Source organism: Cydia splendana, chromosome Z (genome assembly GCF_910591565.1).
Source record: "Cydia splendana chromosome Z, ilCydSple1.2, whole genome shotgun sequence".
NCBI classification, from domain to species: domain Eukaryota; kingdom Metazoa; phylum Arthropoda; class Insecta; order Lepidoptera; family Tortricidae; genus Cydia; species Cydia splendana.
In genome coordinates, this window is record NC_085987.1 from 912611 (window position 1) to 932951 (window position 20341).

The 20341-nt window shown below is 36.9% G+C and overlaps 1 protein-coding gene across 13 annotated transcripts in view; it reads left to right on the plus strand.

Annotated features, from left to right (window-relative positions):
- The window catches only part of LOC134804360 (innexin shaking-B-like), a 75233-nt gene that overhangs the window by 31768 nt on the left and 23124 nt on the right, over positions 1-20341 (plus strand). For 2 of the 13 annotated variants that reach the window (XM_063777377.1, XM_063777378.1), the window contains exon 2: positions 19257-19849. The exons of 3 other annotated variants lie outside the window; for them this stretch is intronic. In XM_063777377.1, the coding sequence (XP_063633447.1) occupies positions 19478-19849 (372 nt within the window). In that variant the 5' untranslated portion in view covers positions 19257-19477. Of the gene's footprint in view, positions 1-19256; positions 19850-20341 lie in introns of those variants that run through there. 8 more of the 13 variants (XM_063777376.1, XM_063777379.1, XM_063777380.1 and 5 more) reach the window with 5 other exon arrangements.

Below are 20341 nucleotides of genomic sequence, written 5' to 3' on the forward strand. Positions count from 1 at the left end.
TTGGCTTAGAGGCCGTCTAAGCTAGAGTTAGACCAAGACAAGTCTGCAACGATTTTGGTACCTAGCACACGCAGTGCAAGTGTTATATTAAACGTCTAACTTCTATGAAATTATGACGTATAAATAACACTTGCACTGCGTATGCTATCAAAATCGTTGCAGACTTTTCTTGGTCTAACTCGAACTTTGCACCGAGTTTGACAGGTTTTTGTCATTATAAACGTCATAGTTGTAAAGCCTTATTGAGCCTATAAGCGCTACTTTCTAGTCAAGATTTAGACTACTTTATTGCCATATTTCCGAGCAGTGGCGTAATAGTACATTACTACAGAGGCCGGGACGAAAGGGGTTGCCGGCCTAAGACATATAGACGGCCGAGCGAAGCGAGGCCGAATAGGTCTGAGCGCGGGCAACCCCATTTCCCGCCGAGGTATGTATAGTGCTTTTCTCAAACATGCAATGAAATAAATAAAATAAAAAATCCACGAAACCCAAGTTTTATTTATAGAAAAAACTAAAAGTAAACTACACCCAAAATATAACCAACACGTACCTATATCATTATCACGCGTATGTTTTACACGAGTCGTGTATTTTTACTACCCGTATATTTTCATGTATCTTTGATTTTTTCGCCTTGTATCCGTCTGACTGTCGTTTTCGTCACATAAGTTTACATAGTCTTTCATGTTGATATCATGTTTCACATAAATCGTTGCTTTATGCATGGAGTAAATAAGCATAATTTCCACAGTGTTAACGAGTTTGTAGTTACATTCATTTAAAATATGCCACAAAACTGTTTCTAATAAACTGTAAGCCATTTTTCTTAGTTTCTCAAATAATAAAATTGCCATAAGCAACCATATACATACTTCGTCTTTGACTTGGCGGCAGAGGCAGCAAGTTATTAAAATCAATTCTGCTTACGCTGCCAATTCCAACACCTACGATTACAATTAATATTAATTTCATTATTTCGTCGGAACTCATATTAAAGTCAAAAAATCAACAACGCACCATAAATCCAATAAAACAGAATGAATATTTTTCAACTTTACCTCCATAACAATTTAAAAAATATAACTACGCGTGTTTGAGTAGACCTTTTTACCGCTAACGTTTAGATTAAATATTTTAAATGTTTTTATTTGTGTAGTTAAATTTATAATTTAAAATTATAAAATTATAGAATGTATTATTTATTAAGTTCATGTTGATTTTATACAAATTAAACTGCAAATTATAGCAAACATTGTTTTTTGTTTTTTTTTTATAGGCGTAGTGGCAGAGTGTCATTACGAACCATAAAGCAAATATTGCCTCTAGTTTTTTTTAATGGATGAATGCCACGATGCTGTGTCACAAATATCTGTGAAATGAAAATTAAAAAAAAGGACTTTGCCGGCCTAGGCCTGCAAGATGTGTATGAAATTCCATTAACGACCTTTTGTCCTAGCCGCACCTGAAACGTCATACTTCGCAGCCTATTATAAGGAACATAACATCAATATTTCATTGCATGTTTGAGAAAAAAGTATTATTTTTGTATGTGTTGTTATATTTTACTTGTATAATACATGATTAAATTACCTAGCCTAACATTGAAGATGAATAAAATAAAATCAAATAGTTATGAACTTATGAAGAATAAACCCGCGGTCAAAACGCTCAACGATTACCTAGGTACCTCTCGCGTCGATTGATGGTCCCAATGACAGTAAATTTTTATATGGATTAGCTGTCATGTAAAATGTATGTAGCTTCGAGCAACACGGAAGGGAGGCGGCATTCGCACTATTTCCCCTCTGCCTAGGTACAAGATCAACTGATCTAGCGCGGGTAATAAAACTAGTTGTGCTCGGATTTTTCACTAGACCGAGTCCAGACGCGCGCGTGAACACAGCAGCAGAAAAAATGCCTAATTGCTCGGTTTTTTTGAAAGTTTTTTGTCGTAAAAAGAGGTCGGAGACATCAAATTTACAAAAAGCAGGTGTTACCTTTCACATGCAATATTTTTTTTACATATCATACATTTAATTACATTTAAACACAATTATTGTATTTTAGTCTCATGTAATTGTTGGATTTATCGATTTTGCTCGCCCAGTACAAATTGCGGATCGGTCGAGCGACAAATCCGAATCAAATCATCTGTCAGAATACAATAAAATACTTCGACGAAAATGTGTTAGTGTACGTGTTGTGTCACTTGTGACTCGTCCGTACACAAAAAGAGATCGAGGTTTACAAGATTTCTCTTTGACGTGTGTCATTTTCTATGTAAGTATTTGTGTCGCCATTACAGATTGGGTTTTGTAAGTGTGTGAGAAGTGCGACTGTGTGCACCTTTCCCCCCGCAAAAAATGGCAGAAAGATTTGTACGGTAAGATATCGCTTGGGCCCCTCCCTTCCGACGTGTCGGAAGCCGGTGTTGCTCGAAGGTATGTAGACATTTTCTGGAAGTGTAGGACATTAACAGAAATGTAACATTTAAGTAATAAAAATATATTTCTTCAATTTATTTTTTTAAGTAAACCAAAAGAGATTTGAAGGAAGTGTCATAGGGACCATGGTTCGTCGCGAGAAGTATAATAACGTTGCAGAATTATCAAAAAAATGTAAATGTATTGATAGGTTGATAAATGTTTTATTAAAAACAGTTGTAGTAATTAGGGCTGGTCAATGATACGGCCCCTCAGATCGCTTGCCAAGTCTTGATCTGATTGTATCGATGCCTTTCATCTTCGTTCGAACGTTAGCCGTCTATACACAGACATACATACATACATTAGAGTGGTCGGCGATCGCTCTAGGACCTGCAATGGGCCCGATCGCTTTTGTCCAATTTTACTAAATATGTAAGTAGGTAATTAATACGGGATGTAATGACCCCATTGCCCACTGGTTTTAATTTAATCAGCACTATTAGTCGCAAGGCAACTATTGGCGAGCTGGAAGTAGCGACTCCACGTACCCACAGCTGCGAGTTGGTTATATTATACATATTTAGAAGTCCAGTGACTGCTGACAGTGTAAGCTGCTAAATTTTCACTGTTGACGAGCTGCTTCTCCTCTTAAAGCTGACTTTCAGATGTCAACTGCAGCTGCATTAGGGTAACATTCCATTTCTGACCGCAGCTGCACTACTAGTACGAAACGCGTCGGTGTTATTGTCAATTTCCATAGTAAAATGAATGGTAGTGCTGCTGTCGTTGGAAATGGACTGTCACCTTTACTCAACATTGCGACATTACTGCATTTACTGCGAACGGCCGGCCTTGATGCCGCCGCTGTATCTGTCAATTTATTTGATAAAATGAGTGACAGATTGAACGTCATACCTAATCGCGGCAGTAATGCGGCGGCGAACGTCACTCATTTTATCAATTCAATTGACAGATACCGTGTAATGACGCAACAGTATTGCAGCTGCATTTGATATCCGAATGTCACCATAACGCGATGTATGCCCAATGTATAAAGTATTTTTATTCTATTTTCCTTCAAACGAACTATGTTATCTTCAGTATCAATTTTAATATCGCTAGTTGAACACTCAAACTGAATGCTCAAATAAAGTATGTATGGCCTTTAAAAGGTTACACAAAATATTCTAGTGCTCTTTCAAAGACGTTGCCCAAGCCAACCTTTTCTAAAAAACCTTTTAGTGGTCACAATATTATACATTATCTCATCAAAAACGAACTTGCAACTGCAAATCTCAGTGTTACATTTAAATTATTTTGTATTTTTCAAATACGGTGTCATGATCATGATTAGATGATCATGACACGTTGTCGCTTCAGCTTCACGAAACATTTTCACTGATATTTCTACTTAACTTCACGTGCTCTTTCGATCCTAATAGGACAAAAATTTGTCCAGAGATTTTTATTTCTATTCCGTTTTTTATAGATTTTGTATGACGGTATGGAAGATGGTTAGAAGTGAAGTGAAGGTGATTTGTGAGATGCGCGCTAATGTACCTACAATACGATTATCGTGTCAAAACCAGTTCAAAACTATAACAAATTGTTGGATTAGAATCGACCTGCTGATGAAGACCATAAAAAGACGTTTCTCTTTATATATTTATTTATTTAAACTTTATTGCACAAAATATATATACAACAATTTACAAACGGCGGACTTAATGCCAAATGGCATTCTCTACCAGTCAACCATAGGGCCAAACAGAGATACCTACAATTGGTGCAGAGAGAGAAATATATTGTTTTTAATTAATTTGCTTAGATTAATCATCATTCGCTTGCCCTTGTCCCGTTTACTTGGGGTTGGCGCAGCATCTTTTTCTCCCATACCTCTCTGTCGCCCGTCATCTCATCATTCACTTGCGTTCGTTTCAATTTGCTTAGATTCATAACGATGCTAAATTAAATGTATCATTAAAACTATTTTACTCTCATTGAAATACTTTATTACCAAGATAAATACTACATTCATCAAAAAAGTGTTTATTAATATCAAAGTATCTCGAGACCATTCCACTTTCAAGAAATCACGTCAATGTACCAGAGTAATAAGAAAACCTATTTTAATATTGTTGAGATGTTTTCAATACTTAATACTACGCTACTGCGTTTCTCAAACTGTACGATTATTAAACCACGTGCGTCAGTAATTTTTCATAAGTAATTACAGACAGTTTTAATACGCTTTTGCAAATGGAAGAACAAAATTCTTATTATAGGTGTTATATTTGTGTATTCAAATAATATTTGTAGTATTGTATTTCTTTTTATTATTCCTTAAAAGTGACCAGCGATTGATATTATACATATACTTAATTGATAGAAACGGTCGATATGACCTACAAATTCAGTGACAGCCTGTTTTTTTTAATTTATAAAAAAATTGTGCTAATTTATTAATTCTAATAAAATTAGATATCATTTAAAAACTGTACCAAACGAGATGAGAAAAGGAAAATTTCAGTTTTCTATAGACCTCGGAATCAAGGATTGTAAAAAAAATCTAACCTTCCTACGGCGACGCGTAAAGAAAAGTTATCATCATCGTCAAAATTAATGCGAAATTAAACCGGATTGTGCTTACAACCAGGTCTTTATTTTAACTGAGATCTAAATAGTACTAAAAAACAATCATAGTCGAATTTAATTTACTTATCCAACTTAACATATCAAAACATACCATATGAAACGGTAGGTACCTAGAGTCAGACCAAGAATAGTCTGCAGCGGATTTAATAGCCCATGCAGTGAAAGTGTTATTTTAAACGTCAAACTTCTATGAAATTATGACGTATAAATGACACTTGCACTGCATGGGCTATCAAATCCGCTGCAGACTTTTTTTGGTCCGATTCTACCTACTAATCACAAACATATTAAAAGTATCTCACCTACTTAGCTTCTTGGTACAGTCAGCACCAAATAAATAGTGACGGCGAAAGTGGCCAAATATGTACATCGGAACACATCCTTATCTCTATGGTAATTAACAAAGGTGTGTTACGACAAATTTGGCCACTTTTGCCGTACCTACTTGTATGACAGACTTTTTATTTTTCACTTGTATGACAGAGTTTTTATCGCGCGCTCACAGTTTGAGAAGCGCTCCAGATGCCTATAGTGGCGCGTACGCAGCCCCGAAATAGCTCGCAACTGGGTTAATTCATTGTACCGCTTTTTTCATGCAGCCGCCCAACGGGGGCCGATTCTGACACGAACTGACAGACGGACGGACACCACCTATGCGGAGGTTCTCCACTTTCCATTATGACTACCGATCAAAGAATATAATACTCATGCTACCGATACCTACAAAAAAAGGCACACAATAGTCAAGGAGGCCAAATCAAACTTAAATTTTGATGTCAAAATGATATCTGAATGGTGGTTTTCATCTAATTTTGATACGACCTTGACCGTGAGAACCAGCGAGCGTTGCTAACACTGCTTATTGGTGCAGATGAAATTCATTCAGGAGTCGTCTCATAACTCACATTTCACTCGCACTTATTGGTGCGCACCAAAACCAAATCATTTTTTTAAACAGAATCAGCTCCCTTTCTTTTTCTTCTGTCCATCTGTCCAACAATGATTATTTATTCATATATCACGGAACTTATAATAATCTACATAAATTGATAACGAAGGCATTATAAAAAGTGTCTATTTATGTCTATTGTTTATGTACAATAAAGTGACATACATACATAACGCGCAACTGGTTTAGTTCATTGTTTAACACTGGACCACCGTGCACCGGCGTTTTTTCCTTTTATCCATCTGCCTGTTTGTTTTTATATTCGTATCATAGTTATAATAAATTGATAACTATAAGGTTTTACGAAATAGCACGGAACTGTACCATAGACAAAATGCAAGTTCATATTAAACATATTAAAAATATGTAATCATGCATATACATATAACGATGGGCCTTCTTTGGCGCATGTACCTTACAGCACCACCGAAATTTAAACCGACGATTTTTGACCACCTCACACAAAATGAAACGTTAAACACCTATTAAGACGTGTAGGTTTATTGGAGTTTACAATAAAAACCAAATTATAATAACTATATACAAGTTATATCACCGCTAAAACATCTCAATAACAAACCTCGATATTCTTACAACAGGTGACCCATATATCCGGACCATACAAGTAAATGGACCCAACCTTGTTACGATTATTATCTTTCAATAAAATAAACAAGCGGCCAATGAAAGGCGTCTTAACTTGTTCGCGGGATTTTTCATGAATCGACAACGGATACGCTAAAGGTTGGGTGACTCAGTGTAAATGTAAACAACAGTTTTGATTGTATAAAGGTCTTGTATGGAAGGTGATGATCGATTCCTACCGCTATATACCTACCTAGCTCTCGCGTCGAATGATGCTCCCTATGACAGACAATTCCTTCAAGTCTCTTTTGGTTGGGCTTAATTTGAAAAATAATTGTCGAAATATGTTTTTACCGTATTTTTATTATATTACTTAAATGTTACATTTACAATGAATGTGCTATACCTCCAAAAAATGTGTACAAACTTTTTATGCGACAGCTGCTATTATTTGGGACCATCATAGGACGCGCGAGGTAGGTACCTATAGTATAGTATAATCGGCGTCAGAGTTAACACTAAATTTTAGAAAGCTCAAAAAGCAACTGTTGACGTAAACATGTCACTATTTATCCTATGTCACTTTCACGATCGAGACACATCTAATGACAACTAACATGTTGAAATCCGGAACACCGTTTAGTAGGTACGGTAGGCTGCCGTGCCAAGTATCAAGACATGCTGAAACACACATGCAGACCATTACCCTTTAGGAAGGTAGATTACTCACGGGAAATGCTTGCCAAGTATCAAGAACTTTGGATGAGTCAATATTGATTTAGAAAATTTGAATCAAAAGGAAATGAGTCACCCTGGTTTTGCAAAATGTTTGAGAGTTCCATTGAACACTTAAAAAAAATTCTCCCTGACAGCACTGCGAGTCGTATCAAAGTCCTGTTCAGACATCGGATTTATGGGGACAAAATATAATGACCGGTAGAGAATTCCTATATCGATAAACTCAATTAGGTATCGATACCTTTCTCATATAGAGACGGCTCCAAGATTTGTTTGTAAAAATATCATTTAATTGAAAGAATTAAAATGAAACGAAATAAGAACATTTACAATTAGGTAAACTACACACTTTCTTCGTCATAAATCAATTTTTTTACACGAAAATCCCGCAACGATATGTATCAAGTTTGGGTGCTTTGTAACACAAAAAGCTAACTAGGAAGTAAAATTAGTGCTCGTATAGACTCATTTGGGATTCAGCGGCACATTTAGCGAGATAATAGCCACCTTGGCCCCGTTCACTTAGTTCCAGCGAAAACATCGAGACAGTTTTCTTAAACAAAACACTTCTGGGAAACGCTGCAGAAGAGCGTGTTTATTATTTATTATAAATAGTCTATCGCTTTGACATTTAGTTGAATGTTAATAAACTCCACGTGAATCCATATCAAAATAAAACTAAATTCATAAAAAATATGCAAGCATCTTAAGGTCTTCATCGGAATAACAGTCAGCATCAGATAGAAAATTGCCAAACATATAGGTGCTGATACACTTCACAGCATTCACTTGTAGTGAACATTCTAGCGAATGTTACATTACAGGTAAAAGCAAAGGTATAATCAGTTCGACATAATAGCGATTGTTCTGTTACAATTGAGTGCTCAAGTGTATCACCTTATCGTTTCATACCCCTACATATTTGATGAATGCAATTTGGTTTGACGTTTAAATAGTCCAAGGACGAACATTCATAATACAAGCCGATGTCTATAAAATGATGACGTGTCACATCACCTAAATGTAATCACTACAACACCTTATAAAACAAAGTTCCCAGCCGCGTCTGTTTGTGTGTATGTTTGTTCGCTCAAAAACTCATGAACGGATTTTCATGCGGTTTTCATCTATCAAAAGAGTGCTTCTTAAGGAAGATTTATATATATATAGGTGTATAATTTGTTACGGTTTTGTATAACCCGTGCGAAGCCGGGGAGGGTCGCTAGTTCTAAAATATTATAATCGTGGTTACAATAACATGACCTGATTTATTATTCGATGTAATTTTAGAAATTATCAGAAACTCGAGTCAATGTCAGATGTCGGGTCCAACCTAGCTAATTTTGCACAAACTTTGCAAGCAGTAGAGTCAGCTCTGCTCGCTGCCTAACCGATCGGACACCGGCAGTAAGGTAAAGAAAATTAGTTTTTCCCGTGAAATCCGCATGTTTTTACGAATCTTCTTTACATATACAAGGGAACCTTCAACTCGCTGTCGTAAACCACATTGTATTTATTTGACAAAGATTCCTTTGAGCTCAAACGTTATGCGTTCCATTTCTTTGAAAATTCTCGGTCAGCGGTTATTTCTCGGTATTTATCGTGATTGGTCGGGAATTGGGCAGCTGGAGGTGCTCAGCCAGTTTTCAAGCCAAAGGTCGTGGTTTCGAGTCCTGGTCCTGTCCTATCTCTATCGCAATGTGATAGCGATACAAAATGGCGAGTCATTGTACGATATTCTTCGTGCTTAGCGTCCTTACCCCCTAAATTATCATCAATTCTTTGGACGGCAGTCCAAGGACCGGCAAATGAGAGCGTCAGAAGCAGCGACATGAGCATAAGGGTAACATTCCATTTCTGACCGCAGCTGCACTACTAGTACGAACGCGTCGGTGATAAGTCTATTTTTCCTTATTTCCATAGTAAAATGAATGGTAGTGCTGCTGTCGTTGGGAATGGACTGTCACCTTAAGGGCTCATTGAGACGGTCCGAGAACTCGCATGCGAGTTTCATTACATCGCGGTATTTGATGGGTCGGCTGAATTGCATGCAATCCCAATAGTTCTCAATGTAACTAAACTCGCATGCAAGGTCGCGCGCCCTCTAAATGAGCCCTAATGTCCTTTACCCGTACCGACATGTTGGTGCGACTTTCCTATCGAATCTGCGAATTTCCAGTTATGCCACCTCTACAGAAATATCCCATTGAGTCACTACGATGGTCTCGTGAGCATTTCCGACCGGAAATACTCGTCTCCGAGCGTCGTGTTGGACGGAGGAAGTAGTGTCGTTTTTTTTATTTATAACTGTACTCGAAAATAGGCCAAGAATAACATTATGCTGATCTGCCAAGAGACTGTCTTGTTAGTATCTAATAATGATACAATACAAGCGTACAATACAACATCGCGCCTATACCATAGGTACAGTGACATCTGTATAGTTGAAATCTCAAATCGGCAGTTTTGTGTCAATTAACCAGGTTCTCAATTTAAGCAGGTCGTACTAATTATCCAGGTTCAAAAAATATTATCTCAATTATAGGGTTCTCATTCCCGTTCTGGCAAAATTGTTTTATGGAGGTGCAAAAACAACCACAAAAAAAACGAAAATCTATCGTGAAAGTATTTGTATTTCTACTTATAAAAAGTTTACAATATCGTCTACAATCCACACAGTTGGACTGATCATTCGTGACTCTTTGTTTCAACGTCATAAGACCCACATTCGGTCAGCTGTCGGCACCCGTCATATTCTTTTGATCGTAAGTTGTTTATGTTGATTCGGATTGATGTAGTCCACTTATTTCGATTTTACAACGATTTGTAAACATTTGGAAGTTTGCAATGGGTATTGGTTTTTCACTATAAGGTGATGAGAAACATAGATTTTATTAAGTATACTTTTTATTATAAAATTTATGATTGAACTTATAAGCGTCACACTCGCACTAATAAGCCAGTACGAGCGAGACGCATAGAAAGTAAGTTATGCACACGCTAGTGAATATGTCAGTGTCAGGTCAGTGTCAAGCACAGGGTAAGGGTACAGACGTATTCTTAAAGATACAAAATGTCTGTACCCATTATGTGGTCTACTCAATTATACTGCCAACTGCTATGATTTAAAGCCTATAATCTCTTAAAGATCACGTGCACTTCCACCGCAGATACTTAGAACAGTATTTTCATGTCAAGAAGACTCTCGAAAAGGATTAACTCGGGGGAGCCGATGAAATCGATCATGAATTTTGTCTGTTGAGATTGTTCTGTTTAAAATGTTCGATAAATGTCTTGCTCACTGCGTTAGTGGTAAACGAGTCTGATCGACTCACCTGACGGTAAGTTTATTTTTTATTTATTTAATTACCTACTTCCTGGTTGGAAGTTTTGTACTTACCTACATTTTATTTCTATTTCACTTGCATTTTAAGCTCAGTACAGAATGATACGATTAATTTAAAATTTCGGGAAACCTTATAATGAATCGATAACGAAGCATAGCATTTAATAACGTTTGGTTTACTTTAAATTTATTAGAAGTTTCCGCAGAAGTAAGCATGGGGTTTTAATTGAGGCACATTATGTAATAAATATATGTATTAGTCCTGGGCTCTGTCATTTTGAGCACCGTAGCCGCTCCGATAAATTAGATGACAACTGCACGCTATAATTTACAGTCAAACTGTTCAAAATCACCCGCTCATGCTCTAAAGGATGACTCCCGCTAGACCGGGCCGTGCCCGGGCCGAGGCGTCCGACATGTAATTTTCTATGACGGCTGATCGGTGATCACGTGGTGCTTTCGATTGAAAACAAAGCGCCGGAAGCTCCAGCAGAGTTGTGTTCACATCATTGTGCTAAGAATAAGCTACTTCAGTTGCTGAATTTGCATTAACCGATGCTAGGAGGCTGTTGTGTTAAAGTGTGTCTGTCTGTCTGTTACCTCTTGACTGACATCCGTATACGTTTTTAGTGTTCGATTGGCGTTTGTCAAAAACGATTACTATCAGGAAGGCTGAATGCTTATTTACCACAGTCATTCAGATGTCCTTACGCCATAACTGACAGACAGGCATAGTAAGGGTATTAGTTTTGCCATTTCGACTACGGAACCCTGAAAAACTGCGAATTTGTGCGAATGGCCACTTGATATATGTGACGTGAGCAATGTGTACATTTTATTGGCCAACAGCTCTAAATAAACACGGGGTTACCTGGTTCCGCGGCCGAGTGCGTCTGGTTTCACTTATCTTTATCTGCCACAGACATATATTTGAGTGAGTGCACTACGTTTAATGTAGGTACCTAATTTCATCATTATTTGCAGGTTTGTTTTAATTTTGTATTAACTTTTTCTCATTGTATCATTTGTACGTAGCGCTGTTTAGCCCTATGATGACCGGTAGAACGTGCCATTTGGCATTTGTACACCGTCAAAATTCGCGCAATAATGTTTAAATAAATAAAAAATGTATAATGTTTTATTAGGTCAGACGTGAACGCTGGTAATAGTTTGTTTATAATATTTACACTTACCTTATTTGACCAATAAGTAATATATCTTGGCTTGGCCATATAAAAGTTGTTATTTACGAATTCTGAAACACGAAGGTGATCAGTAGTGATCACTGATTTATAAACAAGATACTACTTTCCTTTCATAGGTATAAATCGAATATTACAATAACTACGACATCAGGGGGCTAGCCAAGATGACAATAATTGATAGGACACACCAATCGGTTCTCCTCAGGCAGCTAGTCTGCTAGTTCGCTGTCTATCACATAATTAAAACTGACAAAAAAAATCCAAAAGGTAAATTCTGCGGTATGTATGAAGTTTTAATTGGCCAATACAGTAATAACACATGCAGCATCTACACCAACACATATCCGTGTTATCTACATTCCCGTTCAGTAGTTGTATTTAGAATCGCTTCAGGAGTCAACGACTCCGTATTTATTTCGAATAAGGTATGGCAACACTGGCATCTTTATAGCTGAACAAAAATATCACCCGACCCGAGCGGGGTTGCCATGATTTAAAATAAATTGATACTAGATTTTTGAACATGGATTTGAATGTTTTACTTGCGTTATATGTTGTTTTTTGAATGTCTCGTTTGCTTTGATCGCTGTAAATTATGGAGGAAATCGTTTGTGAGATCATCTTGTTTTTGTTTAATACACGTCTTTGATTTATATTGTGAGAGATATTTTATGATTGATGGTGCCTAATACTGACTACTGACAAGTGATTGGCGTGCAAAAACTTTATCAAAATGAAGATAAAGATAGGTACCTAATAGATTTTTCCTAGGAATCGATCTCTTCATTTTCCTTTAAATATACATAAATACTTCCTTATTTTGCCCATATTTCCACCTCGATGGCAAACAAGCACAGGGCCCGCCTGATGGTAAACGGTCACCGTAGACCCTTTAAAAACCTGTAGTTCGTCGAGAAAACCTCGGTAGATCGATGGATCGATGGCCAATTCAAACTCTCATTGTGACATCAAAGTGATTGTCAGTCGCCCATGCGCTAATATATCACGGACAAGTGCGAGCGAAAAAAATCCTCTAAAATCCTTGCTTAAATTTGGACTCACAAATATTTTGAGATTTATATTAATGTAATTTAATCATTTTACCTAGGGCATAACCTGGAAAATTGTATAGATGTTTACGACCGTGAAGTGCAGTATAATATTTCCTGCACTAATGCTAAAGATTATGTTTTTACTAAGCCCTTTCTTACCAAGACAATATGAGTTACACTTTAAAGTATTCCTTTCTTAGCTAGTGCTGGAAAAAACTTGAACTTGGCCGTTTCAAAATTAAAACAAAATTCATTGTCTCTGGATGAGGTACACCTAATTGTGGTATGAGGGATAATTGGTAAAAAGTAGCCAAAGAAAACATGCTTACCACAAGGAAATCCGTACATTGACCCGCATGTTGCTATCTTTATAGCACGCGCATAATTTTATTGCTATGCCACTCGCACAGTGACATTGACAGCCGGCATCATGGACGGTACAGAATATTTGCGATACAAGTGCGAAAAATAGAAAATTCGCAACGAGTGGCGAATTTTAAACCACGACCGCAGGGAGGACAAACGGTAATCATGGTCTATGGACCGTCCCGAACGATATAAGTCTCACTAAAACTTTATCGGACTGTTGGTTCAGGTATACATAGTACTAAGCTAAGTCAAAGTCAAATATTTACAGTTTCAGTGAAACGAAAGAGAATTCGAAACCTTACTTTACTTCAAACTCCAAACTTCAATATTTATTCAGCAAATATGCCACAAGGGCACGTCAACATTGAATTTACATACAAGCAAAATAATAGATCAACAATTATAAAATACAACTCACTGCAACTACCAATTCATACTAACGTATTACAATTACTTAGTGCCAGTTGCACCATCCCCACTTGACAGACTGATCAACGTCACCCAGTGCGCCACGGCGGTTTACTATGAAACTTTCCATACAATACAATTTAGCGAACTCTTTAACAATGACAAACAGTTTGGTGCAACCGATCCTTAGAGATGCATATGGTCTCTTAATGTCGAATTAAGATAAAAAAGTATAATAATAATATAAAGAATACAGATAATGTATCTAAGTCTTAGAACCATTTTGCAATACCTTTTTGCAAAACTCCTTCCCCTTAAGTTACTAGCACATACAACCTCCACACAACCTCCTTAATAGCTTCCGGTATCGGTATCCGGCGACCGAACGCTGTCACGTCCCTAACTCTATCCCCGTGTACTAACACCGCCACTCCGACTGACCACAGATCAACCTTAATACGTTTACACAAGGTTCAGAATAAGTCTGGCTACGTGCGATGGTTCTTACGAAACCTTAGTTATGCGACTCATCGATTTACATGACAAAACTGAATGTCATTGTTCGGTATTATGAGTATGCGCGCGTGGGATATCGATAGCGGGTTATATATTGGGGTACAGTGCACTTGGTTGTAAGTCATGTAAGTCGTGTTCTTGGTAGTTTATGGCATCGGGATTCATCTAGTGTGAATTTGAAACACCTTTGTCCTAAATAGGGAAGGTACACAAATAAAATAATATTCAACACAAAAACGCTCAATTAACTTACTTTGCTAAAACATTGTTTTCTTAGCGATGACAGCATCAAAGTATTTGGGATCACTTTCATTTGTTTGCTTTCATTCTCAGAACATAAATAAAGATTACTCAGGCAACTCTTATCTTTATCTTTAACTAAATACAACAATATACCAAACTGAATCAAAGGAATTTTTAATAGGCCTAATAATATCATGAACACAAACTTTCTGCAATTTAATTTAAACTTTAATATCTTATATTTAAAGTTCAAATTAAGTTTAACTTGTAATTGCCAGTTTAAGGCCAATCGAGTTAACATATGCGTTAATTTCATATCTGTTTGCTTTTTGCGTTAGTCTTGGATTAAGAGGGTTTTGTCTCTTTCGCACTTTAGTGATTAGAGGGAGATGGGTGATGATCGTAGGAGCGAAATTTTGGTGTACACTATATAGAGGTGTTATAACCGATTTAGCAATTTACAGAAAAAATATACAAAAAATACTTCAGTTTTGTATCTACTAATATTATAACTATGAAAGTAACTCTGTAAGTTACCTCTTGGCGCTTAAACCGATGAACCGATTTACTTAAATAAAATTTGATATGGACATAGTTTAAGTGTTTAAGTCGCGGGGAAGAACATAGGAAAAGGATAGTTTTTATCTCCGAAATCAAATGTAATACGAAGACGAAACCGTGAAGCTTATCAATAGGCATATTTAAAGTCCTTGTCGATTCCGTTTTTGGAAATTTTACCAAATACCTGAAATCATGGGTATTCCTGAATTTATACAGCTTAAAACCACTTTCTGATATACATATTCATATTCATATATTTTATTGCGATCAGTTCGTTTTCACAGAGGATGGTATTAAAAAGATTATAAAGTAATTAAGGTGGTGGTACTGGTGCTCGACGCGGTCCCAGTACATGTCATCTTGAAACTTAAGTCATTGTCAATAGAGGTGACAGCAGGGTGTCATCTATTGGGCATTAGCATGTCGAGCACTAGTACCACCACCTTACATGATACCCTGTTAGGACATTGCAAGTATCTTAATACTAATAGTGACTATTTAAAAATAATAATCTGATATGATATGATGATGATGAGAATAGATGACGGCAGATGTCCCTGCGCCCGCGCAGATGAAAAGAGTTTAACGACGCATTTAACGACTAGTAGCATAAAACGATTACGATCACGCTTCTAACTCCGCCATATCCGTCATCCGCTTATCAATTGAATATCAACCCTATTCTTTTATAATAAGGTGCATTTTTAGGTTAGACATAGTTTGGATTTAGGTCGTTTTTTAATAAGGAATGTTTAAAAGACGGCCCAGGTGGGGCCGTATTTATTTGATGTTGTTTGTGTTATTTTTTATGTTTTAGTTCCAATTAGGATATATTTCCGTTTTTTAGGCTGCCTGCGTTTTGGATCAAATTGGTTATATTAAGGGTTCAAAAAGTAAATGAAAGAAAATGCTAGTCAAGGTTTCAGTTAAGTATTAACTCACAAACCTAACCTGATAAAACCTAACGTAACTTATTAGTTATTTTACTAGTAGTAATTATTGGTCGGGTTCACAAATACCTACTGACGTCGTCATTTTACGCAGACAAAGTCGCGGGCAGGAGCCAGATCATAACAATACCTATACGTATAATTAAAACTCGGAATATGCCTCAGCCAACTGCGCTAAGAGAGTGTTTTCCCGCGAGTGAAGATTTCACCGAGCATATTAGCCGTTGGCAGCAGTTAGCCACTGCCAGCTGGTAAAGACGAAGAAAAGCGTACTATCGTACACTTCGACTCAAGTTAATAGAAGGAAATGGAAGAATAAAAGAGCATCACGAGCGTTTATTCGACTAATACGTGAATAAGCCTTTTAAAATAATGTTAATAAAAATAGGAGAACTTTATACTTTATTTGAAAAAAGCTTACGTAACTTCTACTACTAATAAACATTCAAGATTCATCAAGATTTGGAGAGTTGGGAACCGATTTTTAAATTCCGAGCGCTTAATTTCGTCTTTCGAAAATCTACTCTTTAATCTCAGTTCTCGCTTTACCAATTTGACCTGTGCCAATGAACTCACATATAGGATAAGTAGACATAGTTTTAGGTATTTTCACCACACTAAACCTAAAGGCGTATTCTTAAAAAACTGATGAATAAAGTAGCTCTTGTAAATGATTCCTATTCGGTAATACAGAATATCGACTTGTTAGTAAAATGGCAGCTGTAATTGACGTAAGTAAATGATCTGTTTAATACGCTGTCACGCGCTATTTCTGTCAAACTGACAGATTTGGCGCTGCGCGTGCGGTGACGCGCGTGTAATTTTTTTGTCTCTAGTTCATTTGTTATATCAAAGCGCAGATATTAGTTTAGTTGTAGGGGAAAGCAGGTAGGGTTCGTACACAAGGAGCATTCGTACAGTGGAGATATCTAGGCTATCCAATACATGGCCGTGTTCGTGTTTGTGTGCGTGATTCCCGTTTATACGCGCCGGGTACCTGCGGAGCGGGGAGACAGTGCGGCCGCGGGTTTCGATGGAGCAAGTCGATACGTGTTTTCGGTCTGCGTAAATTTGTTTAGTATTCATCTTCGAGCACGCTTGGCGGTTATAAATAATTCTCAAATTATACAAGTAATTTATTATATTTCGTGCCTTTGAATCTTGGTTTAATATTTAAATGGTTATTTTAACCTAACTACAACGTTAATTTTTATTCATTTTTTGTTGTTGTTTATTTTGGGTTGGGGTACTTTCGTGCAGTATGAGTGCAGCAAGGTCTTTCGCCTTTAACAGGACTGCCGTAAATGATTTCTTCGAAAACCTTGAAAATGTATTCAAGAAATATAAATTAACTGCTGACCGAATATACAATTTTGATGAGTCGGGTATATCAACGGTGATGAATACGCCTAAGGTTCTAGCTGAAAAAAACCAAAAACAAATAGGCCAACTTGTTTCGGCTGAGAGGGGTGAACTTGTTACATTTGGAGGAATCATCTCGGCGAGTGGTAATACAATTCCCCACTATATACGAAAGTGTCCCACGCTGCTTTCGCACGTTTCTCATTATTTAGAAAAAAACTTCGTAGCTTCTCCATGCTACTTTATATGAAAACTACACTTCACAGTTTTAAAGCCAGATATATGGGTAATATAGCGGTATCAAAATCAATTTGTAATAGCTAAAAGTTATTTTTTCATAAAGCTTAGAGTAAAAAGTGTACGAATCCTACCAGCTCTCCCCTATCATTTATAATTTTAAAGAGCGGTTCATTAAATACGATGAATTAATGGCGAAAATATTTCATTTATTTTTTTCCTTGTTCTTTTAAATTCTCGTATACTATTGCTTTTTGCGAAATTTCGATTACGAAGAGGAAGGAGCTCAGTACGTCTACCATCAGTTTTTACATTGACATATACGCTCACGTCTACGTAAATTACTTTCTATGCATCTCGCTCGTACTCGCATATTAGTGCAAGCGAGATGTACAGAAAGTAAATACGTAGACGTGAGCGTTATGTCAATGTCAAAACTGATGGTAGAGGCTCTAGGCCTAACAGATATACACGGTGTATAATAAGATATATGTATATGAATTGTCCGTTAACATTGTGGACGATACACACGGTATCTTAAATAAAATGTGTTATATTGGCAGTTGTTCAGCAGTATCAGTAAACTATACCTTCTAAATTAGTTATTTGCGTAGTTTTGACTAAAAATGTTTAAGAAGAACTTATTACAGACATTACAAAGTACTTAAAGAAAAAACTGATTTTTCAAACGATATATAGCGGACAATATAGAACACGCTTCAGAATGTAGACAATACACTATTATAAATTCGTGAAACTATAAGAGTTGATTCATCGAGTATTTAAAATACAAAGACAACATAAAATTAGCGTAAGCCGGTTTTATCTTCCAAGAAATTTTATTTGTCATTTGTTTTAAAAGAAAGAATTAAAAATACGTTATCTATAGATCACTCCAGTTTGATCTTTGTGTGTGGGTTAGTGCGTGTGAGTTTGTATCGAATATAGATTAAATACGAAAAACTAATAAGTGTAGATATAAGTACTTTTTGTTTTAATAGTTTAAAGTCGTGTTCTTTAGGGAGGTTTTTCATGAATGACCAGCGTCAAGGTACCCAAAACGTATACATAATATATCTTGACGTCCTTGGCACCTTGGCAGCAAACTGAATTTCCATTCAGTTTCACAGTTTCAGGGGGCTAACGCAAAATTGTAGTTTTTATATTAAATTATTACACGTTTTAATCAAGGTTAAATGCTATGAAATTATTCACACGGGAAATGGAGCATTCTTGCAAAGGCAGACTTCAACCAAAACCTTTAATGGAGAATCTTGGATCGATATAAAGAGCACACGAAAACATGTCTAATGTGCATTTACTTTCGGTTGTAGGCATATCGTTACCTGTACCCCGTACCATGTACCGTGAAAGAAACTATTTCATCCCTTGGTTAACAATCTACTATAGGTACTCACTTTCAACAAAGTTTGTGGCACAATGATTCGATTGACGATGGTATTTTACAGTTTTATGCGTATTTACCAACTCTGTACATAAGGTAAACGTACTAGTGTTCGACATGCTAATGCCCAATAGATGACACCTTGCTGTCAGCTCTATTGACAATGACTTAAGTTTAAAGATGACATGTACGGGGAACGCGTCGAGCACCAGTACGTTTACCTTACTTGATACTTGTTATTTTTAGCAGGTAAATTACTTACCAGCCAGCACAATCAGCTTCCAAGATCACGTATTACAAACAGCCAGTGTTATGAGTTAAAAAACCAAATTATCAAAAATGACCAAATGAATTGACTCACGAATTCGACTAAAGTGACTATTCCGATGTAAAAAACAACGATTCGACAATGAAACGAAGAAAGACAGAGTGCTAATAATGATAAGACTTTCGTCTAACCATTTAAGATGTTAGACGTGTTTCGCGGTCTAAAGAATCTCATAAAAGTGAACTATGTACATATCGACTCGCCAGTGTTTCGTCTACACTATTCTATAACAGTTATTTTACTTATATCTTTTAGTTTGATAGTGACTACGAGACAATACGTGGGTAACCCCATAGACTGTATACACACTAAGGATATACCTGAAGACGTTTTGAACACATACTGTTGGATCCATTCGACTTATACTTTGAAGAGTTTCTTCAACAAGAAAGTGGGAGTGGAAGTGCCGTATCCGGGGATTGGCAACAGTCGCGAGAAGGGCAAGGAAGATATGAGCGACAGAAAGATCTACAAATACTACCAATGGGTGTGTTTCTGCCTGTTTTTTCAGGTGAGTTGTAGTTTGTAAGTTTGAGCTTTCTTAGGAGTAGAGAGCCTTGACGTGTGGGCAGCGGAGCACCACTGCCCTTCATCCCCGCTTTTTTGAGGGGAAGGTTACCGCGTGACTAGGGGGTAAAATATTTAAGTTTCCCAACCCCACACGAAAAGCGCCTAGGTACTACTCGTTCATAAATAAACAACATATACCTTACGCACAAAGACCTCTTATTCTTGAAAACAACTAAACCATAATAGTTTCTAGTATTTTACACGCTTATTCGATATTTATCGGAAGTATCGGTACGGGACATTCTGGGCCATAAAACATTTACTCTTAGAGTTTTCGCGTGATCTATTTAAGCAGAAGGTTTCAATTAAGATACCTCTTCGGATAATACAGCCTCCCAGCCTAGTCGGTAGTAATCCTGCCTACGAAGCAGGAGGTCACGGGTTCGAATCCCGGTAAGAGCCTTTATTTGTGTGTTTGTTCCTGAGTTATGGA